The sequence below is a fragment of the Drosophila kikkawai genome, chromosome 3L, assembly GCF_030179895.1.
Source record: "Drosophila kikkawai strain 14028-0561.14 chromosome 3L, DkikHiC1v2, whole genome shotgun sequence".
Lineage (NCBI taxonomy): Eukaryota > Metazoa > Arthropoda > Insecta > Diptera > Drosophilidae > Drosophila > Drosophila kikkawai.
The window spans coordinates 20,489,184-20,515,974 of NC_091730.1; the positions used below are offsets into that span (position 1 = coordinate 20,489,184).

Sequence of the window (26,791 nt, forward strand, 5' to 3'; positions counted from 1 at the left end):
GGCAGCATTCGATAACTTTTTTGGGGCGGCAGAAAAGTGGCAGCACTGCGGGCCATAATTTCTGAGCAACAATAAATGAATAAAATTATTAATATTAGTAGTTAGCCTAGGCTCTAGATCAAAGAGGGTGGAAACCACCAAATAAAATACCAATTTATTTGGTTTTGGTGGACACCAGCCCCCTCTCCACCTCCTTGAGTCGGGGCTTAAAAAACTATTTAATGATTCTCTCGAAATCGGTATTTTTCTTAAATATATTCTCGATTCCGACCCATATTGCCACAGGCTAGCTGATAAATATTAGCATTTGAAAAACCCGCCATTCGGCGAGGTTGCCGGTCGAAAGGGAAAATGTATCTATCGATAAAAGCTTGATATTTCAAGAAATCGGGCAATCGAGTAATCGAGCAATCGAATAAATTTGTTTTGCTTTGTTGCCGAGAACTTCGAGAGATCTTTTGAAATTCCCCAATTAATTTAATATCGTAGCGTCAGTTCTTGTTGTTGGCGTCTTCGAACCACTTGGCAGAGCCAAACAATTTTGCAAACAATTTTAATCTCAAACATTCGCGCTCTCTATTTTTCGTTGTTCGTGTGTGTTCGTGTGTGCTGCGCCGCAAAAGCAACTTAATTAAATAAATTAAATATTCAAGTGATCAATTAATACAAAAAAGGCCAAAAATATGTTGGATGTTCCCCATGAAGCCAAGGTAATTTACAGTTAAATTGCTAAATACGTTTCCAGTTTTCCTCTCTCCCGGTTCAAGTCTCTCTTTCTGAGTGTGTGTTAGTGAGTGTGAGTGCAGCTTGGATATTACAGTGTATGCAATTTTGCCGGTTCCAGTTGGCCTGCAGTTATGGGCCCATTTCTGCTGTTATAATTACCCTATTGACTTGACTGGTTTTTCCTTTAGTTTTTTTGTAAATAAGTATGGCGTGCAGTTGTATAGCGCTAACCTTCAAGTGACCTCCAAGTACTGGCATGTGTCGCCTTCAGTGCGGTGGGTTTATGTGTGTGAGGGGGTGTGTGTGTCTGTTTTGGGGGAGCCAAAAGTTGTCTTGGTATTTGTCGCCGTTATTAAATCACAAAATAATATCTGTTTAAGGCTCGTTTCTTATCAGTTGTGCGTGCCCCCGAAAATTAGTAACGAAATCAGAAAAACGAGTGCGCGATTGGCTGTTATTTGTATTGTTTAATTGTTTTACTTCTTTTTCTCTTGCTGATAAGAGCGCCTCCGGCTGTGCTGCTTCTTCCTGTAGCTCCATTTATTCTCTCTCTCTCACTTACTCTGCTTTTGCCCCTTAACCCACTCTTCATGTGCCGGCTTGTTGTTTTCCACTTCTTCCTTTTGTTTAATTTTTGTTTTGCTCAACTCTTACACACGTCGCACACATGCACCGTTTTTTTTTTGCGCTATCACTTGTTGCTGGCTTCACTTGTCACCGCTGCCGGCGTCGACTTCGACGTCGCGCCGCGTGTTGGAAAAATTTCGTATTGAAATTCAAATTTCGTTCGGAACCCAGCTTTATTTTCAATTGCACACTCGACCAGCGAACTTCTCATCGCCTCGCTTGCCTCTCCTCCGTTCCGTTTTCGTCTTCGTTCTCGTTCTGTTTTCTTCTCGGCGATCTGCCCTCTTGCTCAGCCACGCGAGTGCAAAGGAAAAACAAAAAACACTTAGAACTTACAACTAAAAGTTGAGATTCTCGCTTTGAGATACTTTAGTGTTTCGTAGTTTCATAAAATGACTTCCGGCATAAGACCCATAGATGTACTGCTGCAGCGCGCCGGCGTAAGTTAAATAAAACAAATAAATAAAAAACATAAACCTTCGTAATACGATATTTGGGCCAAGTTCGGAAGGTTTTACCTTCTAAAACCATAAACAAAATCGAGCAAATATGGGTGAAACCTATAAAAAATTTGTATATCAATTAATATGTGTGATTTTTCAATGATTTTAATGTTTAAAAAGAACAATTTAAGTGAATTTTGAGTACTTAAACAAGCTTCCTTCTTTTTAAAAACAAAGTGATTTTTAATGATTATACAGTTGCTTTAAAACCACCTAAAAGTACATTATGAATTGTTAAATATTGTGATTGTCAACAAAGAAGAAACTCAAACACTACGAGACCCGCACACCTCTTTCAATAATAATGTCTTATCACCCAAATTATATAAAGCGTATATATTCATATGTTATCAGTTTTAGTCAAAGTCAAATCGTAAATTCACGCTTAATTGACCTAAAATATTTTTGAATATAAATCTTTAACAGAAATGTACCACTTATTAGAGCAATTGTATTATTTTTATAAACTGCAAAACTAAAGAACTCTTTTCGAGCTCCATTTTATCCAGAATTTCGATTTAAATCGAATCTTTTTCCTAAGAAAATATTTTTTTTATCAATGTCACCGGGAAGTCACTTCCTCATTTGGTATCTTATCTAAAAAAACAACTAAAACAGAAGTTCAAATCATGTAACTTGCTTAAATTACCGAATCTGGCGCGTGGCAATAAAAAGTATAGATCTTTGTAGCACAAAAAAAAAAAAAATAAATGTTTAATAGACCTTTCTTCAGAAATATGTGTCTCTATGGAGCAAAAAATCTGTTATTTTTTGTACGATAAGATAAAATATCTATGTTTGGCAGACTTTTCTCCTTGTTCAGTTCAACTCTTTATCTTTAGAGTGCCAATTGCAATAATTTACACACTCAAAAGAGTATTTAGTTATTTTTATACCCTTGCAGGGTATTATAATTTCAGTCAGAAGTTTGCAACGCAGTGAAGGAGACGTTTCCGACCCTATAAAGTATATATATTCTTGATCAGCATCAACAGCCGAGTCGATCTAGCCATGTCCGTCTGTCCGTCTGTCCGTCTGTCCGTCTGTCTGTCTGTCTGTCTGTCCGTCTGTCTGTTTCTACGCAAACTAGTCCCTCAGTTTTAAAGCTATCTGAATGAAACTTTGCATATAGTCTTCTATATGCTCTCACTGCTATATATGTCGGAACGGGCCGGATCGGACGACTATATCATATAGCTGCCATACAAATGTTCGATAAATTTTTAGAAAAAAAATTATAACTTGGCTGTTTTTCAACATATGTGCACTATTTTTGACATATGACCATTTTATATTATTTCTGAATTTTGGTAAAAATTTTATGAAAATCGGACGACTATATCATATAGCTGCCATAGGAACGATCAGGAAATTAATAGAAAAAAAATTATAACTTCGTTGTTTTTCAAACTATTTTTTTCTACTCTGGGATATAAGCTTATTTTATTAGTTCAGAATTTTGGTATAAATTTTATGAAAATCGGACAACTATATCATATAGCTGCCATATAAACCGATCGGTAGGTGTAGGGAAAATGTAAAACTGGGAATGTAAAACTGTAACTGTCAAACTCTCAACATAATAAGTATAGGTAAAATGCAATGAAATAATATCTGCAAGGGTATACAAACTTCGGCGTGCCGAAGTTAGCTTCCTTTCTTGTTCTATATATATTTTGTATTATTATTAATAGTTTTAGTCTTAAATGTGAAGCATACGAAATAACCCTTTACATTAATCATATGAGTATAAATATAGGTTTTGAGTTGACAATAAAAATCTTTGAGTCTTAAAGTTCTTTGCTTATTAAACGAAATATTAAATTATATTTGCATTTCTAACATCTGTGCTTTGAGTGATGATGGAATGCATAAAGCCTTCTAACCCAACAATATAAAATAAATAATATTAACACCAACGACACCAAAGCTGAAGCCATCAATGAAGCATTAAAGTTGGCAAATTATCTTGAGCATGCTGCTGACCTTGCCGAAGTTCAAACACCTGCCCCCTGACTTTGGCTTATCGCTCAGATTGCTCATCGGCTGTGGCAGTGGCGGCGGCGGCGGCGGCGGCGGCTGGCAGTAAGTGCGGTTGCCTTAAAAAAAAAATTATAAATAAACCGCATGCAATTGTCTGTAGGCGCCGTAGGCGTGACAAGCCGCCTCTTTGCGTAATGAAACAGCAAAATAAAAGCGATTACGGCAATTATTTTGCATAAGACGTCGCATTGCATTGATTGACAAGGCTTAAAGGCGCCAACTGTTGCTAGAGTTTTCCCTTTGCCCATTAATATGTTTGGTTTTCAGTTCAAGAAACTAAGTTTGTCATCTTCAACAGCTATTGATTGACAACCTTGAACGAATGTCAATGCCGATCTATACGAACCAAGCATAAATTGTATATATTTACCCAACAATTAAAGACTACTTTACGATGGCATGTGCCACAAGTCATTATTACTAAGCCATTAAATTCGATAAGAACCTGAGGGGTTGTTTAACAAAAATTATGAAAGGTCCAAGAACGTAGCACGAAATTCCGGCAATGATAAGGTAGTTCTTTTTATTGAATTATATTTCGTCACGGCAAATTAGATTTCATTAATGACTTGGCTACTCGCTATTATTATTTTAATATTAATGCACCTTATCGTTTAAATTTGATTATCAGACCACGATTTCAAGATATTTCAACGTGAAGTCGAAGTACTGACTCTACATGACCAGAGGAACGCCAAGATTAGGCGATTAGCTACATTGAGGTTTTATAATGCTCCCGAGAGATTAGCTATCACCCCGGCGGAGGCAGGCCGATAATGGCGGTGTAGTTGACAAAAGCCGCGATCTTGCATATTATTATTACACAATTCGCCCTTTCGGTTGCACATTTTTAGAGGTCGTTTCATGGTACACTAGGCTGGGATTGTAATCCCGGATGGTTGGTTCTTATCTCTGCAATCATCCTTGACTGAATCGGAATGTCGAACTCATCATTAAACAGTTAAAAAGTCAAGCTTTGCTGGTTGTTTAGATTATGATTAGTGCGAATTTGTTTACGCTTACGTTTTTGATTGACGCAATACTTTTGCAACATAATGTGGATTTATGGCAAGAAATCTATCTATCTATTTAAAGTTAATTTTGTAATAATGTTTCCAAGATGACTTTAAAAATATGTCTGGACCAGGAAATTGGTTTCAAAAGCTATAATTTCCTAATAGAATATGCTAAACAAATTGAAAGACGTAAACTTTACTGCACATTGATTATTTTTGAGTCTTTGATAAGATTCATAAAATGATCGATCAAGGCAATTGAATGCTAAATTGTTTATTAAACTACGACAAACTTTACGGATTGTATTTAAAATGTTTATTTTCAACCTTTCGAGTGATTTCTTTTGATATTATAAGGAATAATAATGTTATAAAATATTTGGTTGTTTAGCAGTTAAACCTTTCTTTTTACTATAAAAACCACAAACAATATAGAATTATCTACAGTGTTAGTTTGCTTAATGAAATATTAATTAAGAACTAAATAATTAAAACTTAAAATGCTTATTAAACCTATAAAAAACCTCCACTTGTAGCATTTTTGGGACACTCTTCGTGGTATTTCTTCTCACAGCTGGCACCATGCTCTCTGAAATCGTCAATTTTGGGCAGATACTTGTAGAAGATTTTTGTGTTGAAGTAACTATCGGTTTCCTCTGGTTCCTCGGCCTCTCCAGCCAGCCTTTTCTTTAGTGAGTCTTGCATGCCCCAGATAATGGGTTGGCTCTTGCACATTAGAAGCTTTAGGCAACCAGCCTTTGGACCATCTCCCTTTGGTTCCTTTGCCTCAATCATGTCCACTATGTGGTCCGGTAAATCCCGATCCATAATGTCCGTAAGAAGTCGCTTGCTGTGCCGGTCAGATCGCTGGAGAAACCAATCGATGGGCGAACCCATGGACAAAGACCGTGGGCGATGTTCGTTGGGCTCATACAGGTCATCCGGCGCATCGAGTGTGGTGCCGCCGCCTCCACGAGTGACCTGCATCAGAGTGCTGCCAATCTTAAAGAGAGAAAATCTTGTAAAGGAAAATCTATACAAAAATTATCTATGCAATGAATCTTACCGCCTGGGCAATCATGATGATGGCATTCAAGGCCAGAGCTCCCAGTTTGCGGGTGTCAAAACCCACCATCCTTAGCATATTTGTGAACATTTGTCCGGAATCGAAACTTGGCAGAGGCGGTGGTCTACGCGTGCTATTTTCCGTCGGCGGTTCCTCTTGGGCATTTTCTGTTTCCGATTGCTGCTCTGATTGATCGACATTCTCTTCCTCCCTCTCTGATTCCCCATCAGCATCGTTATTTTGCGGCGGTTGATAGCCATTCTGCAGGAAACCCATCAGGTTGGCCACGGGCACCGGGGATTTACCCGAAAATGCTTTAGCCACCAGATTAGCCACATCCGAGACAGTGTTAATACCAAACATTTGGCCGGCCATCTTGAGGCCATCACCAAAGTTATCCATCACACCCGAGGAGCCCTCTTGGGCCCCTAAATATAGGAGCAAAGTCAGTAGCAGCCAGCGACTTGTCATCACCAGGCTTGAAAGAAAACTGTCGCCGTTCCCTAGTCTTTGGCAACGCCCTCGTCTAAGTGGCAACCCAAGCCTGTAATTGGGCTTACGACAGCAACAGCTCCCAGCAATAACAACAATTTTGTCAGCGTTTCCTCCACTAATTTTGTCACTTGAGTGCATTTGCAGATGCGCTTTGCTAGCCACGCTAATCGATCTGGCTCGAAAGTTTCGCCAAGTGTAACTCATGGCACTGATTCAATGTGTTTTTTGTGTGTTTGCAGGTGCGCGGCCACCAGCGAGCTCCCTCCGATTCAAAGGAGTTCCATGAGGTGACCAAGCGGGATGCCCTGCGTTTGCTGGAGAACGATGTGGACCGTCTGCTGCAGACCACGGAGCCGGCACGTCAGCCGGCGCTCAGGGCGGAGTTGGGACGCTTTGCGGACCTCTTTGGACGCTTCTTGCAGGAGGGTAAGTCGAAGAAAGCCAATATGATATGTGATAGTTTTATGAGTTTTAATATATCACACTGTTTTTTTTTACAGAGGGTCCCGCATTGGATTGGAACAAAATCCAGAAACTGCCCGAGAATGCCGTGATGAACTACTCGAATCTCAAGTTGCCCAAGAATGAGCAGGTAAAGCAGACAGGGCTTGTCCTTCAGACATTAATTCCCTAAAATTTCCCAGTTATCATCCTGACACAGAATCATCCCGATACCCATTCCGAAACGAACTGCCCCCACACCTGATGAAATATATTTATATAAACTATCTTAATTTTGTTATTTTTTTTTTTTTACAAACTTTGCATATTTTCATGTTCTTTGATTTGAATACACTGAATAATGGCTATATGTCTGCCTATATAAATACTATATATACATAATCGTGTGTGTATCGCACCTAGAATGAGGTAAAGCGTTTTTCCCTTACCTACAAATTTCTATGCTTCGCGGATCTCTCACCACCGCTTAAGACTATTCTCTGTAAATATCTGTCGCTCTTCCTCTAGAGAAATCTAAACTAATTGGGCTTTGGACGCTTTTCGTTTAGATTGTTTGGAACGTAGTGTTGTTGTTTTAGTTTTGGCTTTAGTTTTTAAACACTCGGCGGTAGTACTAAAAATCCTAACTGCAGCTTAACCAACCAACTCCTCTGCTGCTCTCTAACACCTTAAATCCTAATAATATTTATTTGTCCGGAGCTATTAGTAATTAATTTGAATTGCATTCAGATCCGCAACATGCTGGACAAGTTGGTGGTCATCAAGCTGAACGGTGGTCTGGGTACCTCGATGGGTTGCCATGGTCCCAAGAGCGTTATACCCGTGAGATCGGATCTGACCTTCCTCGATTTGACGGTGCAGCAGATTGAGAATTTGAACAAGACTTACGATGCCAATGTGCCGCTGGTCCTGATGAACTCCTTCAACACCGATGAGGACACCGAGAAGATTGTGCGCAAGTACAAGGGCTTCAGGGTGCAGATCCACACCTTCAACCAGAGCTGCTTCCCGCGCATCAGTCGCGAACACTTTTTGCCGGTGGCCAAGGACGTTGATGTCGAGAAGGATATGGAGGCGTGAGTTTTAAGTTTGAGTACAGAGACTTGGGTGTTGAATTAACTAATTTTTGTTTTATTTTTAGTTGGTATCCCCCTGGTCACGGTGACTTCTACGACACCTTCCGCAACTCTGGCCTGCTGAAGAAGTTCATCGAGGAGGGACGAGAGTATTGCTTCTTGTCCAACATTGATAACCTGGGCGCCACCGTTGATCTGAATATACTTAACAAGCTGGTGGGCGAGGAGCGGGCCACCACTCCCGTGGAGTTTGTCATGGAGGTCACTGATAAGACCCGTGCTGACGTTAAGGTAAAGTAATGTTGGCAATAAATAAACTTTATCGCGGTTATTGGTTCACGGAATTTACAAAATGTCATTAAGTAGATTTTATTTTTTCTTTGTTTGAAAAGAAGTGTCATTATTTTACTTTGAAAGCTAGTCGTTTATATAAAAATCAACTTCTTTTTGAGTTCCTATTAAAAAAATACTTTATAAAACCTTATTTGCAACCTTAGTTGCTTTATAAACATCGCATAATTTACTATTTTTAATATTTAAGATTTCAGTTTACAATGAGTCTCAAAATATAAACATTTAAATCTGTCTAAAAGTAGGCAATGAAATATTTGATAATAGAAGATCTAAATGTTCTTCTAGTTTTAACATTCTTTATTTTATTTTAAGATATTATTTGAAATGATATCAAATTATGAGTCATATTTGTGAATATCTAAATTTTCTTTTTTTTTTTAATAATTTATTTCCCCTCTTTCTCTTGCAGGGTGGTACCCTCATCCAAATGGAGAACAAACTGCGACTGCTGGAAATCGCCCAGGTGCCGCCAGAGCACGTGGATGACTTCAAGTCCGTCAAGACCTTCAAGTTCTTCAACACCAACAATATCTGGGCCAATCTGGCAGGTACATAGCTTACACTAAAATCAATTATTTACCAAAAAAATCCTAAAATGCGTTTTTCATAGCCATTGATCGCGTTTTGCGTGAGAAGACCTTGAACATGGAGATCATTGTGAATAACAAAACGCTGGAGAACGGAACCCGTGTCGTTCAGCTGGAGACTGCTGTGGGTGCGGCTATGAAGTGCTTTGATGGCGCCATCGGCATCAATGTGCCCCGTTCCCGTTTCTTGCCCGTGAAGAAGTCTTCGGATTTGCTGCTGGTCATGTCCAATCTGTATACTTTGAAGAACGGCAGCCTGGTGATGTCGCCGCAGCGCATGTTCCCCACCACGCCACTGGTTAAGCTGGGCGAGAATCACTTCTCCAAGGTGAAGGAGTTCCTGGGACGCTTTGCCAACATCCCGGACATAATTGAGCTGGATCACTTGACTGTGAGCGGTGATGTGACCTTCGGACGTGGCGTTTCCCTACGCGTAAGTTTTTTCTATCAATTCACTTTGACTTTTGGTTTCTAATGAAAAAATGTATTTACTTTATTCAGGGCACTGTGATTATCATTGCCAATCATGGCGATCGTATTGATATACCCGCCGGTGCCATTCTAGAGAACAAGATCGTGTCCGGCAATATGCGCATCTTGGATCACTAATCCTGAGTCCTTTTTAACTGCAGGATTGTCTCACTAACCGTAGCCTAATTTTCTAAGTTTTATGTAGTCGCGTTCCAAAATTTCCAAATTACGAATTTCGTTTAGCCAATTGTTGTAAGCACAAAGTGTGTCTGTAGTCTGTATATATCGTTAAGTTGAAATCAAACCACGTACATCGCAATCTGTTTTTCAAAAATATATTAGCAGTAGTCATCGTTCGATTGAGATATCAAAAAAGAGAGCAACAAGTTGTTAAAACTCAATAAAGGCATGTTTATTTCTATAAATACAACAGAGTTTTTAAATGAGTTACAAACATTGATATGGTAACGATAATTTATCGATATTTAACGCGAAAAACGATATTTTAACGTTGCGATAAATCGAAATTTTGTTTTAAATATTGAACTAATTTAATCGAAAAAAAGGAAAAATACATAAACTAAAATTATTCTTATATTTTTTGATAAATATAGATTTAAAAGATAAATCTAAACATTTGTGATATTCTAAAATTCGATATATGAAATGTTAGATATTTTCGATATTCTATTGAGCGCGATATATTTATAGATATATATATCGATTATATCTCGATTTTAATCCCTAGTTTAAATTGAGTTAAGAAATTCGATATTTTATAGTAATATTTAAGACTAGTATCACTTTGCGAGATGGCACTTGCATTTAATCCCTCCCGGCTTCTATGATTTCTCCGAGTCTGAGTCTGATTCCGGGTCTATCAGAGTATAATCCTGGCTTATATGACCCAGTTTTATGCCCTGTTGTAGTAGTTCCAAAGCCAGCTTCTTATTGCTTGGCGAGTGTCCCACAAAGCCTATTATTAGGTTGTTGGAAAGAGAACCCTCGCTGCTAAAGGACTGGCAGCTGTGATCCCAGCCCCTGCCCACATAGATGTTGCCATCGCCGGCCACCACAAAGTTAAAGTTGATGTCCTTATAACCAGAGGCTTCCATGTGAAGCGTTTGCAGCATTCGCACCCGGAAAGTGCACTCGGCCTGGGTGGTACAAGCTGGGATGTTGGTGGTCTCGAATCTCACAGTTCTGACGGGTGGCCTTAAGGGTTCTAGAGAATGACTTGGAGGCTGGGCTAGCCAATAAGGTCGAGTCACAAACTTCAATGTGTCATTGCTGAGGCGACGCACTGAAGAAACATTAAAAGTAATTAATTTAAGTATTCTGAAGTTATGTTTATGGCTTGTGCTTACACGACGTTATATCCGGTGTGTAGCGCGGCCAGTGCTGCATCATTTCAAAAAGTTTCTGGCCGGGACTTTCCGTGGGACTGACTTGCCTATGAGCGTAGATATGATAATCCGGATGCAGTTTATGCAGTCGCACTCCCTCCTCCATCAATCGCCTGGCAGCCTCAACCTGGCAGGATGGCGGCTCCATGTTGACAAAGGTTCCAATGAAAGCTATACTAATGGATATGGCACCATAGCCCTTGACGTGCTGGCCCTGAATGTGCCAACCTCTTCCCACATAGATTTGACCATCGCCGCCCACTAGGAAATTGTAGCCAATGTCCGGCCAGCCAAGGGATTTCATGTGAAAGGTTTGAATAATCTGCATTCGATATATGCATACGTCCTGCAAAAAAATTAAATATTTAATTAGTTAACAAGAAAATAAATAAATAAGAAGATTCTCCCAGCAAAAATGTAAATTCAGTACAAGATTCTGACGCGATTGTACTGGAATTTGGAATTACTTAAACCCCTTTGGGGCGGGACTCACCTCCCGGTCGCAACCTTCGGTCGCTGTATGGTGGATAATCACGTTGGATACAGGCAGCTGAAGGTGCGGGTACTTTCCACTCGGTGGTTCCCCCTGCCATTCGCTGCGATCGAGTATGTGCAGGCCTTTGTTTGCGGCGTTCGCAGAGTGGGCTAAAAAATCAGGTTAACAATCGAATTTCCAATTAAATTTCTAACGATTCAGGATCCGGTGCTAACACTCACACATCATCCACAGGGAATAGCCCGCCACGAGAGCGACAAGCATTAGAAGAATGGCACATAGATAGAGTAGTTCGCGGGGCAACCGCTTCACAATGGTTTCCTGCTCTTCTGGGAGAGCCCTTTGCGCGGGTTTCTGCATCTTGAGATGTGTGTTATGGGCCAGCCAATCCTCTCCAGACGAAAGCCCAATACCAACTGAGCTCTGAGCCGGTCCCATTAGCAACTTAACTTGACGGTTGTTTATTTCTGTTGACGCTTTGAAAAAATCCCCCGATCTCTTAACTGCGCAGTGGCAGCGCAGTTCCGCAAGCTTTTGCGATAAGACATGTAGTCATACCTATAAACAGATATATATAGACATAAATGTGAGGGAGCTTTCAAAGCTCGTCTCATATAGGGTCTTACTTTTTTCGGCAGCTGGGTGTATGATCTTCAAACGCCGCCCACTGCTCACCTCATGGTTGAAGTAATAGAGTGAGATTTGAGCCTAAGAAATGGGAATCTCCTGGCTGGCCAAGGGGGCGTATACTTGTTATACTTGAGTCTCTCAGCTCAGAGCTCAGAGTTGGAAGAAGCCGCCAGCCGACGGATGGATCTTAGTCAGGCTTTCCGGTTAAAAAAAAACAGAACACCGACGGACTAATAGAAAAAGAAATCCCAAATCACTGTTAGCTGACAGAGTTTTTACCCCCTTTGGCCGCAAGAAATGAAACTCATCAAAACGATTATTGTTACGCTCTTTTAACCAGAAACAATTTTCTTTTTGGCCAACTGAAAGATAGTTTTGCCTTTAACAAATAAACAAAATTAGAAAGCGGTGCTGAGAAATCATTAAGATTTATTAAAGATTTGGCAAAGGTATTATTAAAAGGATTACAAAGGGTTTTTATTGTGTTTCTACGTTTTTCCAATAAAGTTTTAACTTGGGATATTTTTAGAATACAAATCTAGTTAGTCCTTTTGCATTTTTTTATGTTCGGGAATAGAATTTTAACTTTCTATTTTATTAAACATTTAATTTTTTTTGTTAAGGTAAATGTTTAATAAGAAAAAAACATTTGCAAACTTTAAACCTTCTTCTTTTCCTAAAATTTTGGGTAGAGCCAACTGATATTAGTTGAAAAATGGTTTGACTTTTGTATAAGATCATATAACATTGAGCCAGTATTTCCGTTTTTATCAAACTGATGACGGCTATAGAGGTTATAGTCTGGTTCGATATTTTCCAGACGCACTCCTTCCGCCGCCAGGCGCCTAATGGCATTGTACTGTCGTTGTACTGTCTCCATTTTGTTCAGTTTACCCAAAACACAAATAGAAATATATGAAACTTCATGGTAAACAATACCCATTGGCATTGGATTTATATGCCAGCCAGTTCCTTCATAGATCAAACCATCGCCGCCTATATAAAAATTGCTGTCGATGTCCGCGAATAATGTGGATTCAATGCGATAATGCTGTAGTTCTTTTAAATAAAAAATACAGGATTCCTGTGAGACAATACATAAATAAACATAATCAAAATAATAAATAAATTATATTTAATGTTACCGTAGTGTTGCATTCAAAAGGATTCTCATCAATAACCACATTTGGAACTGGTAAACCGAGAAGATTCTTGTAAATGGGCTCCACAGCACCCCAGTCTTTGCGACTGATCATGTGAAACTTAGCAGAGCGATCTTTAATTTAATGTTTTAAATATATATCCAGAAATTCTCTATTTAAATATCACTAAACTCACATATAAGATAGCCCGCTGTCAGGAGCAACAAGATCTCAAGAATTGTCAGACAATATAGCCACTTTCTTGAAGCCTTCTTATCTCTTCCAAGCACTTGCGCCTCGTCTGTGGACATTTTGTGGAATTTAATTAATTCAGTGTTGTCCACAAGACATCTGAATGAGCACTGAAGTTGGCGAGGGTCTAGCATTATAATTTTATATATTCACTTCCAGAGGAAAATAAAATTGTATATTTTGTTCTTGAATAATATAATTTTTGGGATGACGACAGTTAGTTACAGGCAAAGAATATGGTTTGACATTAAAAGAAAAGCCCAAGATTTTGGAAGCATATTTTTTGGACAAGTTAAAGTTAAGTCACACATATTCAAAATTAAATTTTCAATCTCACGGTTATATACATTTTCTTTTTGCATATTTTTCAGTTTGATAAATATACTACATACTTCCTGAGTTTTTAAGGATTTTCATGTTTCTGGGATGTCCGATTATACACATTTCTACGATTTATATACGATTATCAGAATCACCAATATAATTCCCATTTTTTTTATTTTATATTCCGGACTCCTGAGCTTCTTTAGGGTCCTTTATCTCCTTGTATTCCATTTGGAGTCCAAACTACTCGAAGCGACGTCGGGATGCTGACTGCTAGAAGGCTTTGATGTCCCATTTTAGTAGAGTATTAATATATTTTTACCGGGCTATGTATTTAAATTGTTATCGCATTTATACATATATAATTGCTATGTGAATGTACTAAGAGAATATTGTTCGATTTATAAGAGTGTATAGGAGAAGTATTTACAAATGGTTTTTATTTGTAGGACGTATCTGAATTTTATTAAAAAGATTTTAGCTCTTAATTATAACTAAAAATTCTAGAACTTTATAAAGCATCATAGGTTTAGTACAATAGGCTGACGATAACTAATAGTTCGGGTACCCGAACACAACGACGTCCCCGAAAATAAGAAAGCTGACAAGCTGGCTAGGACGGATGGATTTCCACTTAATTTCTTACAACATTTTGTAATATCATTATTATTTCTTTTTTTATCAAAAATCAATGGTTTTCAAAAATTGGCTTTATTATAATTTGAGCTAGTACAACTTCTCTCTTTTATATCTCTTAATCTTCAACTTACTGAAAAAATATAAAATATTTAAGAAATATGCATATAAACAATTTTAACATCTTGAAATCTTAGAAAATGTAATTAAGTATGTAAAGCCGTTTAAACAAAAGAGATATTTTTTCACAATAGCTTTGGTGATTATTTTTTTTTTATTAATTTGCTTTCCAAAGAGTAAAAAGCAAGCATCTACAGAAGTGTTTATTTATTATTTCATAAAAACGTTGACGTTTAGATTAGCGTTGTTGTTTTAAGGTTGTTTACAAAACTGTAGAGCTTGGGAAGAGGGACTTCCCCTGAATTCCCAATGAAGAAATGAAGTGAACCGAATCTAGTTAGAACGCTCTCTTACATACATACATACATATGTACATACATACATAGAATCGTAAGTCACCTTTTCCGGTTTCCAAGCAGCTGAAACTAAAAAGAAATCACCGCTTCCAGCTATCAGCTAGATGTTGACCCCTTGATACTATTGAAATCCATCAAGTTCATATTTTTGCTTCATTTAATATCACATTTTTTTCAAACGAATCGTAATTCTAGCTAAATCGAATATGCCACACGTTAAAAGGGAAGGAGAAAGAGAATCTACGCTAGAATATCAAGTCGATCTCATCCATACAGATCCTATACTATTCACGACCAATGAGTCCAGTTGCCGAAGCTTTGGTAAAGGGCATCCGCCTTGTATGTGGTGAGAGTGGGCTCCAGGGTACTGGCCGCCGTCAGACGGTAGTTGGGGGCGATCTTGCCCAAAGCCACGCCCTTCTCCAAGAGGAGACGGGTAACGCTGAGCTGCTTAGGCGACGGCTTTCGCGTTTGGAAGGATCCAATGAAAGCCAGGCTCAGGCTCCGTGAATTATAGCCGGCCATGTGAGCGCCTACCTGGTCCCAGCCCCGGCCCACGTAGACATTGCCATCGCCGCCAATGAGGAAGTTGAATACAATGTCGTCCTCCTGCACCGACTCAATGTCATAGCTCTGGCGGAGACGTACCCGAAAGACGCATGCCGCCTGCGTGGTGCAGTTGTCCGAATTGGTGGGCATTACAATCACCAGACCCACAGGTAGCTCCAAATCCGGAATCTTCTTTTGCGGCGGCTGGGCAAGCCACACTTGACGGTCCACGAAGCGCAGGACTAAACCGCCGCCAATATTATCCCGATCTGTGGATTATGAAGAAGATTTTTAGTTTTAAAAACTACAAACAAAAAAATATAACTTATTAAAAAGGGTCTGAGTTTAAGCGGCATAGGTTTAGTACAATGGGTTGATAAGTTATTTGATTTTTAAAGTAAGTATCTACATACATTTTTAAACATGCAAAGCTATAAACATATGTATATTTTTTAACGTGTTCTTATACTAGGAGTACACCTTATAAGTAAGTAAAATAGTAAAGGCCAATAACCGAATGACTCTTTGTGCTTCCTAGTTTTTTTTAAATGTAAATATTATAAAATTTTTGTTAGTAAAGTAGATGTGGATTAAAGTTAAAAAATTAAACATTTAAACTAGAAATAAATAATATATTTTAATTTATCTTTTGGCACCTTTATTCAATCTTAAATTAATTATTTCATAAATATCTATTCCGTCATATGAAGTCTGGGTCCTATCCTTGTAAAGTTCTGCCAATGCGGCCATGTCTGTATGATCCGGTACAGCTCCTCGCCCGGCATTAGGGTTCCCGTTATTTGGCGATGTCCGAGGAGCTGGTAGTCTGGCTTAAGTTTCTTCAGGCGCACTCCTTGCTCGATGAGGAGCTGACAGGCCTCCAGGGATTTCTGCGATGGCACAATGCGACGAAAGTTGCCCATGAAGCTAATACCGATACTGTTATTATTATTGTCCCGCGTGTGGGCGCCTTCAATGTTCCATCCCCGACCCTCGTAAATTCGTCCATCGCCACCAACTAGGAAATTGTAGCCCATCTGGGGCCAGTTGAATGTGTCCATGTGCCGGCTTTGGGTGACACGGGCCCAATACGAACAGGAAGCCTAAGCAAGAGGAACTTACGATTCCTGGGTGGATTCTTGGAAATATAGTTATGGGCACTCACCCTTGTCTCACAAACATCGGGCGGAGTATCGGATATGATTACCCTGGCAACTGGAAGCTTCAGGGGAGCAAGAGTGCCTCTGGTGGGCATCCCACCCCAGCTTTTAATGCCGATTATCACCAGCTTTCCATCGACACGGACCTCGGAATCGTCGGCTGGATCAATAAGAGCTCGGTGAGTTAACGAAGTCAAAAGACATTTTAAGTGAAGGAATCCAAACCATTTCAGAAAAAAATATTATATGGAATTAAATAATTAAAATCAGGAAAGATTCGAATTATGTTTTCGTATAATGATTTGGATACCTCTATTAAAAGTTATCTTAAAATCATACATACTTGTGATTATCAGCTAGATATTCCATTCAACTCAACCTAGGAACAACCTGGAACACGTTCTTGCTTCTTTTTGAAAACTGACAGCAACATGAATGATGTGGGAAAAAGTGGGTTCAATGAAGTCGAATAAAGTGCATTTCTTGGTCATTATTCTACAGACTTTCTTTACTAGAATACAATATATATTTATATTTAATATAATACATATGACTTATTTAATCTCATTCGACCAGTGAGGCCATGTCTGGATTATCTTGTATAGCATCTCCCCGGGGCTCTCGGTGGCGCTGAGTTGACGGTGACCGTAAAGCTTGTAGTTGGGATCAACTTTCTTGAGTCGCACACCCTCCTCGATCAGTAGCTGACAGGCCTTTAGCTGCCGCTCCATAGGTTTCTCCTTGGTGTAGGTTCCTAGAAAGGATATCCCTATGCTGTGGTGATTATAGCCCTTGGTGTGGGCTCCAAGGTTGTCCCAGCCGCGACCCTCGTACACACGCCCGTCGCCGCCCACCATGAAGTTGTAACCCACATGGTCCCAGCCCCAACTGTCCATGTGGAAGGACTGGACCACCTGTGCCCGCGTCGAACAGATATCCTTTGATGTGGAAGGGAGATTGGTTGTTATAATTACCAAGAGTCATGAGTGAGTGAAAACGATGATGACTTTTTCATTTGTTTAGGGTTTCACTGAGTGAAGAAGTGTTTATTTTTTTACTGGGAGAGTTACTGTTCATTTGATCACTGAGTGAACCTCTATTTCCTTGTTCACAGTTCATTTGTTCATATCGGTTTACTGTTTACTTGTTCACTTAATGAACAACGAAGCAAGTGAATGAACAATAAAGGAAAGGAAAGGAACATAACAAGTTTTGCACTGGCAAAAGCAAAAAAACTATAGCACTAAGCATCTCTCCCAGGATGGATGTATGTGGATGAGTAAGATAGGGCTATACTCACCAGTGAATCGCAGCCATAGGCAGCGGTGTGCGAGATAATAACTCGTTGTGCGGGCAGTTCCAACGGATCAAGCTTTTTCTTGGCTGGTCTACCGCCCCACTGGGCGACCTTAACAATGACCAGGGAGCCATTATTGATGACATCGTCGTCTACATGGAGAGTTTTGGATTAGCAGAGCACAAAAGTGCCCAAAACAATGGTAGTAATCAAAGAAATGTAGGTATTTGAACGGGTTTTAAAGGATATAATTCCCTAAGAAGGTCCAAGATCGGAAAAAGGTAAATTTTACACTGAAATTCTTAAAAATGTTTTTATAATAACCCTAACTTAAAAAACAAAAGAGATATAGCTACTTAGATGAACTTTTAAAACAATATTACTTTTTTTGTAATATGTAAGTATTTTTTGCTGTAAATATATTGAAACTACCATTATTTTAAGCGCAAGTGTAGTTGTGATGCTCGATTCACTGGCATATTCCATTCAATTGAACTTTAGGCCACACTTTTGATTCATGTTTCACTTCACAGAACTGAACAACAGTGATCAGAAACGCGCATTTCGAGTAGCCTGATGAAGTATGTACCGACGCACAAAACACAAAAATATGTTTGGTTATATACAAGATGAGATTATAAATGGGTTATATATTACATGCATGCAGTATTTGTGGAAAGGATGGGTTAAAGCACGATCGCCAATTCGATTTGTGGTTAGTAGGAAGCACTTTCGCACACTGAGTGGGGGGGACAAAACTGTACCTATTGTTGAATTGATTGGAATATTTTGTCTGGAATCGTCGACATCGCTGAGCTTACTTTGGTTCAACGTCTTGCCGAAGATGTTTGTGGTGGTGCCCAGCACAATGACCAGAAGTGTGGTCAGCATCACGAATGCCACCGCTATTGTGAAGGCCTTGCGCCCAATAGTGTTGGGCAGGAACGGGCAGAAGGGTGGCGTTTGAGCAGGATCATCAAGTTTTGAGCCTGAAAAATGGGTGTGAAAAAATGGGTTAGTTAATGCAACTAATTAATGGAAATTTTATTATAATGTTCTTTATATATATTCAAGAAAATCTTGTTCGATTTCATAACAAAAACTTTGAATTATTCAATAGGTCTGGTTCGATATCTAGTTTCGTCTGAAATAAATGGAGATTTACCATTATTTATCCAAAAAAGAAACGATATATATTGAAAGATGTTTTAATGCAAATATTAAAAAATAATTATTAGTAAAAAAAATAAATATTATGTAATAGATCTTGATATTTTCCTCTTATAATATTATCCCTTACGCTTTTCTAAACCCTGTTCAAGGATCTCCAATCTCTTTTCGTGCTCCCGCAAGCACTTCTCCAGCCAGTTGCTCATTTTCGGAGCACTTTGAGCCTGTGCTAGGCAGGTATCGCATTTCCATCGTAAATTTGGCAACGTATCTAGCATTTTTAGTTGGTCTTCACTTAAATTTGTGCATTTTCGGTGGTAAACCCGACGACACACTCCACTATCACACTCGATTTGGGACGAGGTGTCCACGATTAAATCGTGACATTTTAGGCAATATTCAAGCGCGTTCTTCGACATTTCGCGAACGCTCTATATGAGCAACTGAAGCCGATTGGCGATACGTGTATTGGGTACTTTTTCCTACCAGTGCGTACTATATATATGTACGTATATATACGTTCCTGTTTAACGTTTGCATTTAGCAAGTAATTAAGTATACAAAGGAAAAAAACCCCCCGCCCAAAGGGGAGCATGCGGAATTTATATTTTTTCGGTGCTCGGGGAAGCACCTTGTTGGGCTTGAGGTTTATGTAATAAGAGCGACTAACTAAAAGCAAGTAACTAAATTTACACCTAGTTGAACTCCGATTGGATTCGGATTTCGCTAGTCGCCGCTTAATTATGGTAATTGTGAAAATAATTCAAGTAAACAATTGCATGCGGAGGCAGCTGTTGGCTTTTTTTCTCTCTAGTATTTACCCGAAGTTTTCGCCAGTTTGATTTACGATCTGAGGAACCTTGAACAAATTTTCTTATTCGTGAATGAAATTCTGTTTTTCCCTTGCCAAGAATATAGATTGTATTAACATAAAAGAACTGGTTGAAATGTTGTAGATTTTATCTCTTGCAGAAAATGGTATTCATTGTGCAATAAAAATGTCATTAAACTGAAAAAATCCCCAATACCCTGGGAGCTAGAGCTTCCCTTACGAATATGTCGTCGACCTATTTATGATAATCGCGGAAGCGAATATCACGTATGGGGGTTTCCCTAAATGCTCATGTATTTTATTCTTTTATTTCAAAGAATTGTTATTATTATTTTTTAATTTAACATTGTAATTATTTGTAAATCAAGCTTTTGCTTAATTAGGGAAAATATTATTTAATTACATTAATAGTCCCACTAATTTTCTTCTAATTTGTTAATACCAGTATTATTTGAGAATTTTAAGGAATTATTTAGTTCTTCAGCTTGGTTTTACTTATTAAACTTTTGAAGGTATCTGATCTTCTAGCTTGGTTTAAGTACCAAAATGTTAGTTCTTACACATTTTGGGTGACCTACCCTACCCTGCAATGCATTTTTTTGTTATTCCAGCACATTGTAGTGTTCGATATGTACTATTTGTTCTATGCGTATCTCATAAATTTAAGAGCTTTGGGGCCATCTGCTTATCCAACATTCGCAGCACGGTTGTTAGAGGCGGCCAACTGTCGATACTGGAACTGCCTGATCGGGTTGGGTAAACAAATCGCCACACGCGCTCAGAATCGCCCAATAAAGCAAACAAAATCGAGCCAAGGTAAAGACGGTGCAGGAATGTAAACAAGAGATTAAGAAAGCTAAAGCAGCAGGAAATAGCAGAAATATACACAGAAAAAATTATCGTGGGTAAATCCAACCATTTCGTGGGTTAAAAGGTAACAACCAAAATCTTGGGTTCCATGAACTGTACGCTGCAGTATAACGACGTAACGCGTTACGTAACATGTACTGCTCTACAGTACATGGAACCACGATTTTGCGGTTAAAAAGCGCCAAACCACGAAAATTGTGAAATACACTATTTTACTATTTTACTGTAGACTACCCCCGACTACAGTAATTGCAGTTCATATTACCACCAAAATAAAACCAAAAATTATTTTAAAATTTTAATAGTATTTTTTTAATTACGTATTCTTTAAAAATATTTACAGAGGGTCTTAATTAATATTTTTTTAATTACTTATTCTTTAAAAATATTTACAGAGGGTCTTAATTAATAATATTATGGACTTATATATATATATATTTCCTATATTATGAATAAATAAATTAAATATTATAATTGTAAATTTATTAATAAATAAATATTAAGTCAAACGATGATTATCAATACTCACAAATATATATTTGTCCATATTTCACATCCGAACTAGTACTTTTGTCTCGACTATAGCTTTTCTGAAATAAAAATTGATTTAAATAAATTTGTTTATTAAAATTAATAGAAAACGGCCAAATATTTTACTTACATTTTGTTGATTCCATTTACATAGTTATGTTTTATAGTTACATGTGAATACTCTCACCTGAAAACAAAATATAAAAGTATAAAAGATTTAATTATATATATCATAATAAGATATAAAACAAACGGTTCTTGGATGTCAGTGCCAGCTATCTTGCTCGCACTCGCCTGAGATGGTTGGCATCGCAAGTCAACAAGAAGCCAAAAAATACATTTGCATGCATGTACATGTCCGCTGATCGCTATTCAAATTGTAAAATAAAGAAAAGCAATCAAGGATCAGTGCCAAATATAAGTTTTTACATATATGTATATATTTTAATCTGTATACTAACTTTACTTTTAAAAGCGTTTCTTCTTGCGATCAGCAGCGTACGTGTACTTGCATATGTAAATACATACATATATGTATATATATGTATACATATGTATATATATATACATATATGTATATGTACATATGCCAATTGCGGATCTAATTATACTTTAAATGATTGTTTGTGAACTTACCGAGAAATGTGGGCGATAGGTCTCTGAAATCCCACTCCTCCAGAAGATCCTCCAAGGTAGCCACTTCGTCAATATCACTCATAACTTTTACTTTTAACTTTTTCACTTCACTTTTTCGCTGCACAACTTCTCGAAACCGACGCCGCTTTTTAAGTGTGCCCGAAATCGTTTTTTCAAGAAACGCTTGCTATATACTAGAAGTTTGGAAATATATACCAGAATTATACCAGAAAGTATTTTAGTGGGCAGAAAAATCAATGGATTTTCATAAAATATTTAATAAAATTATAAAATGTTAATGTTACTTACCTTGGGAATGCAAAAATACATACACGATACCAAACAAGATAAAGAAACACATAAAACTTTTTACGTTAAACCTACAGTATTTTGACTGCAGCTGACAGTTACGACAGCTCGCAAAGCCAACAAGAAAAAACACACAGAATCTCGTACGTAAGGGTGACTGTAATTGACTGTCATATAAACTGTCGTGCAGTCACCAAATCCAACAACAAAATACATTGACAGTAGCTTTACTGTTATTGAACCAAAAGAAATTGTTCATTTAACCCACCAGAATTTTTTCTGTGTATATATATGTATATAACAAGCTAGTGGTAAAAATATAATAAATATAACTAGAAAAATTATAAAAAGAGATTTTTAAATAAAATGATTCTTAGTATATCAAATACTAATCCCTATTAAAATCGGAATAGGGTAAAGTATTTCTTGGAATCATTTCGTTTTTGCTTTTAGTCCTAATTAAATCTTTGATTTACTATGTATAACCTAAGATATAGCAATGGTTTTGCAACCTCTTCCAATATAGAATTTATAAATTTCACTCACCCGGAGCATTGCCATTGGCCGTCGTTCCCCCATTGAAGGCTGGATTATCCTGACCGCCTCCTGGGCCCTCGCCTGGTTTCCACTTGTCCCGATTGTCGATAAGGAACTGCTGTATCGTAACGGGTCCCTCGTAGAAATGCTTGTCACCGAAGGTCACGTCCGTGGAGTTGGTCAAAGCGATGCTACCAATTCCCTGGGTGGCTCCTCCGCCCGCTGCTGTGGGCGTGGCCAGTGCCAGATTACCATTGAGGATCTGCTTGGCTACCACGCCTGCCTCCAAGGGCGTGGGCGGTGGTACTTCCGACTGACTGGGTATCGCCACCTGGCGACTTAGCACCGTGAGACCCTGATTGAGGTCGCGCAGGTGGGAACTGTTGGGCGGGTAGGTGACCTGGTGACCCAGCTTCTGGACCGTAAAGTCCTCCGGATCGGCCTCCGAATCACTGTCAATACAACTGGAGTCGATGGCATTCTCATCGATGGACACCACCGATATGGTGGTGCTCCGTATGGAGACCGTCGGCGAAGATGAAGACTTTCCTCCTGCCTTGGTTATATTCACAGTATGTTCGATGCTGATACGCTTGGCCTCCGTCGCGTCCGCTGTATCCCTCGTATCCGTCTTCTCTTCCGCCTTTGATTTGCTGTGTGGCTCAGCCGCCTCTTTGGTCTTCTTATCCGGCCGGAATGACGCCACATTATCAATCAGTATAACCCCGGAGTCCGTGGACGAGGTGCTGCAGTTTTTGGAGGCTGACAGATCGATGGTTCTGCTGCTGGGACATTGATTCATTTCCTTTTCATTGCCGATCAAATGCATGTCGAATCCGTCACGTAAGCTCGGATCTCTGGATCTCCTTATGATTATCGTAGATGACTTGTGTGTTGGCCTTCCCACTTAGCAGGTTGGATATAACATTTTCGCCGGAATAAGCACTTTATATGGCAGGTCGGCTGACTGGGGCGCAGCTCTGGCAAATATCACATCATGAGCACATCTGCAAATAACTTTTTGATAACTAACTTCTTGATAAGGGGAGAGACAGTCTTTGTTTTCTGGGATTATATTCTCCGATTATAAAGAATAATTGTAAGTATTTGCTTGGGTATTGTCTTTATACAACACACTATCACTCCAGTAGAAACTGTTTTTATATTATTTATCACTTGCTTTATCACTTCACTAATTACAAATGTTTTCAATAATCTTTTTATTGCTCTCGTAGTCCATTAGAGTTGCCAGTCTCATTGTGATTTATTCGTATAATCAACGCTTTTAGTTCATGTATACACGATGCCTGATAAGCTCTCGATTGCCTGAGGGCCCGTCTATAGAGTTCAGTTTTTCAGTTTTTAAAAGCGTATACAAAGCTACTGCCGTTCGTATAATTAAGCTATACGGGTTTTGCACAGTACATATTGTATACCGCTCAATTCGATTCATAAAGTTGGTCAATAAGCGTTGAGACTCTCACGAAAGCGAGGCTTATGCAAATTAGCCACAATCATTGACGTAGTAAATTGCCTTAAGTGGCTTCCGAGAAAAACAATACAGACACTTGCCACTACTAGTAGTAGGGTATTTATTTATTTATTTTTCGATTATGTAGTTGAAAGTTTAAATCATATTTGGTTAGGGTTTCTTTTTTACGCAGGCAAATATTATAATATTGCGTTGAAATGATTAATTTTTAAACTCCTTGAAGACTTTATAACCGAGTTGTGAAATATTATATCAGGTTTGTCTTGGTGTTATTTTTTAAAAACAAAAATACATACAAAAAATAGTAATGTTCTATAATATTTTCAAAAGTTTGTGTTTTCATTTTAGATTCTTTCCTGAAAAATTTCGGGAATATTCTGTTTTTGATTGGAAAACTCTTGAATCTTATCTTAGATTATAATAATTTGTTAGCTTAAAACAAAAAATGTTTCATTTTTATTTACTGGGCTTATACAAATTCTGAATATGATTGATTTTGTTTCTAAATATATGCTAGTTATGTTTTCAACTTTTAGAAATTAAATACATTAAATTCATTTACTTTTAAAGAACATTTTCAAGTCATGATTATATATCGAACACCTCTCCTATATACGACTTTATTTTAGACATGAAATCTTGTCTGAAGTTGCCAAAGACAGTAACTCTCTTTCATGGAATTCGCAGAACCGTGATAAAACCCAGTATGTGTACCCAAAACAATATCAAAGGGGTTCTGGGCTCTGACTTTCTATATACATTCAGTATATCGATGTGCTGGAGTTGGCACAGAGCGCCGCTCGCTCTGAGATAACACACACAGAACGAACCCAGAACCCAGAATACCGAGCACTGAACAACGACAATGGCTACAAATGATGTACGGAAGGCACCGAATGGCACTCGGAGTTCGCTGAGCGCACCAATACACGCTCAGGGAGGGCGGCCATTGTCGCATACCCGCACACCCACAGACAGACACAGAGATGGGAGCGCGAGTCTTTGTTGCCAGAGTTTCGCGAGAGATAATTATTACCAGGTCTGGTGTTTTACGTGTTTTCAAAATTATCATTAAATATGTGATGTGCCTATGTGCAAATTAATTGATTTCCGAATGTGTATTGATAGCTTTTGATTTTGTTTCCAGGAAATTTGAGCAATTTTTGATTTACAGGAAGTTTTTCACAGGTTTTAAAATTGTTATCATTCACAATTAACATTCCTCAGCTTAAAAAGCCTTTTGTAAACATGAATTTATGATTAAATGATTAGTTTATAAATCACTTTGATATTTTAAGGTGTGTTGCATTTTGTGACCACTTTTCTTTATTTTTTTTTTACGCACTTCCATTTGCCGACGAACCCGTTGCAGCACGTAAATATTTGAGCGCGTATACTATATGTGAGAAACTTGTAAATTTTTATTGTTTTGTATTTTTTTCTGTCCGTTTTCGCGCCAATTCAAAGTCGGTGAGCAGCGGCGCGTTCGAGTGTCTCTGATCAACTGAGCGGCGATCAGATCGAAGCGGTCTGAAAACCCGGAGCGTCTCTATACGACGGAGGCGTGTGGGAGCGCTCTCAAAAGATCGCAGAGCGGAGAGCATTTCGCGAGCGGATTGGTGTTTATTGTTTAACCAAAAGCTACTCGATTCGAGTCCGATCGATCCTACTGCAGTCGAACTCGTTTCAGATTTGCATTTTAACATTAAATGATTTTCATCATGAGGCTGGAAAACCTTGCCCTCAAATCTGATATGATAAGCAGGTGAAATAATCACATTCTTATCAATTTTAATAAAGATTTTTAATCCGCAACAATTTAAAGTCATAGTTGTTATTTGTATCTATGATTTAAAAAGTAATAAGTTAAAGCAACAGTTAGTGATAGGTAATTATTTGTTTAAAATATTATTTTATAAATTAATATGTTTAAAGAATATTAATTTATTGGAAAACCACAACACATTATTATAACTTTTTAAACCAATTTTTAATTTGAAATTAGAAATATTATTTTTTAGTTTTTTTTATAAATATTACTTTATGTGAAATGCCTAACTTTTTGTTTTAGTAAAATTTGAATATATTAAATGTTCTAGGTATTTAAATAATATTATATATATATAATAATATTTATAATAAATATAATATTTAAAAATAAAAATAATAAAATTGGTTATAAATACCATTTTTCCAATATTAAAAAAATTTTATTTCAAAAATGTTGCCTTAAAAATCAATCATAAATAACCATAAGCTTTATATGATAAATCGTTAAATATTAAAATTTTTGTTTATTAAATTTTACTTTTTTTATGACACAAGAACCTTTTGATTTATCATGTGATCATTTTATAGACCAGGGCAATAAAATAGGTGCCATTTCAAAGTCATATAAGCTCAGTTTAATTTTCATTAATTAAGCGACGAGTTAGGAGAAAAATACCATTAAATTTAGTAATATTTAAAGAAAACAGTTTTGTTTTATTGACTTTATAAGTTAATTATAATATCTATTGCATTTTCAAACTAAAATATTAGCAAGTAAATAAAATTAATAGCAACTAGAATATAAAAATCTATTTCGCTTTAAACGTTTCTACTAAGTAAGTAAGCCTTA

The 26,791-nt window shown here is 37.9% G+C and overlaps 4 protein-coding genes and 1 long non-coding RNA gene across 15 annotated transcripts; 2 read left to right on the forward strand and 3 right to left on the reverse strand.

The window, feature by feature from the left end:
* The first annotated feature begins 440 nt into the window (after positions 1–440).
* UGP (UDP-glucose pyrophosphorylase) lies at positions 441–9,856 on the forward strand. 2 transcript variants are annotated; one of them, XM_017172997.3, is made up of 8 exons: positions 441–710; positions 6,716–6,902; positions 6,977–7,068; positions 7,668–8,014; positions 8,080–8,305; positions 8,778–8,916; positions 8,979–9,388; positions 9,457–9,856. In XM_017172997.3, the coding sequence occupies exons 1-8, from the start codon at positions 684–686 to the stop codon at positions 9,562–9,564; spliced, it is 1,536 nt and encodes a 511-aa protein (XP_017028486.1). In that variant the 5' UTR covers positions 441–683; the 3' UTR covers positions 9,565–9,856. The 2 variants fall into 2 exon arrangements, with proteins under 2 accessions (XP_017028486.1, XP_017028484.1); XM_017172995.3 differs by lacking the exon at positions 441–710 and adding an exon at positions 1,529–1,793.
* Positions 5,225–6,479, reverse strand: LOC108078564 (uncharacterized). Its single transcript, XM_017172483.3, has 2 exons — positions 5,982–6,479; positions 5,225–5,917 (listed from the first exon to the last, which is right to left on the reverse strand). The coding sequence occupies exons 1-2, from the start codon at positions 6,450–6,452 to the stop codon at positions 5,429–5,431; spliced, it is 960 nt and encodes a 319-aa protein (XP_017027972.2). The 5' UTR covers positions 6,453–6,479; the 3' UTR covers positions 5,225–5,428.
* A 16-nt stretch (positions 9,857–9,872) lies between the features above and the next one.
* Positions 9,873–11,752, reverse strand: PGRP-LF (Peptidoglycan recognition protein LF). Its single transcript, XM_017172998.3, has 4 exons — positions 11,550–11,752; positions 11,326–11,477; positions 10,794–11,178; positions 9,873–10,729 (listed from the first exon to the last, which is right to left on the reverse strand). Exons 1-4 carry the CDS (start codon positions 11,686–11,688, stop codon positions 10,269–10,271), a joined length of 1,137 nt encoding a protein of 378 aa, XP_017028487.1. The 5' UTR covers positions 11,689–11,752; the 3' UTR covers positions 9,873–10,268.
* A 2,925-nt stretch (positions 11,753–14,677) lies between these two features.
* On the forward strand, positions 14,678–15,677 carry LOC138928330 (uncharacterized). Its single transcript, XR_011444852.1, has 2 exons — positions 14,678–14,822; positions 14,882–15,677. It is a non-coding gene; the product is annotated as an uncharacterized lncRNA (long non-coding RNA).
* On the reverse strand, positions 14,928–25,661 carry PGRP-LC (Peptidoglycan recognition protein LC). 10 transcript variants are annotated; one of them, XM_017172953.1, is made up of 5 exons: positions 25,517–25,661; positions 22,689–23,686; positions 18,616–18,783; positions 16,503–16,657; positions 15,949–16,440 (listed from the first exon to the last, which is right to left on the reverse strand). In XM_017172953.1, the coding sequence occupies exons 2-5, from the start codon at positions 23,506–23,508 to the stop codon at positions 16,030–16,032; spliced, it is 1,554 nt and encodes a 517-aa protein (XP_017028442.1). In that variant the 5' UTR covers positions 23,509–23,686; positions 25,517–25,661; the 3' UTR covers positions 15,949–16,029. The 10 variants fall into 10 exon arrangements, with proteins under 10 accessions (XP_017028445.1, XP_017028441.1, XP_070141415.1 ...); XM_070285316.1 differs by lacking the exons at positions 15,949–16,440; positions 16,503–16,657 and adding exons at positions 16,873–17,435; positions 17,798–17,946; XM_017172956.3 differs by lacking the exons at positions 15,949–16,440; positions 16,503–16,657 and adding an exon at positions 14,928–15,606.
* Between the last annotated feature and the right edge of the window lie 1,130 nt (positions 25,662–26,791).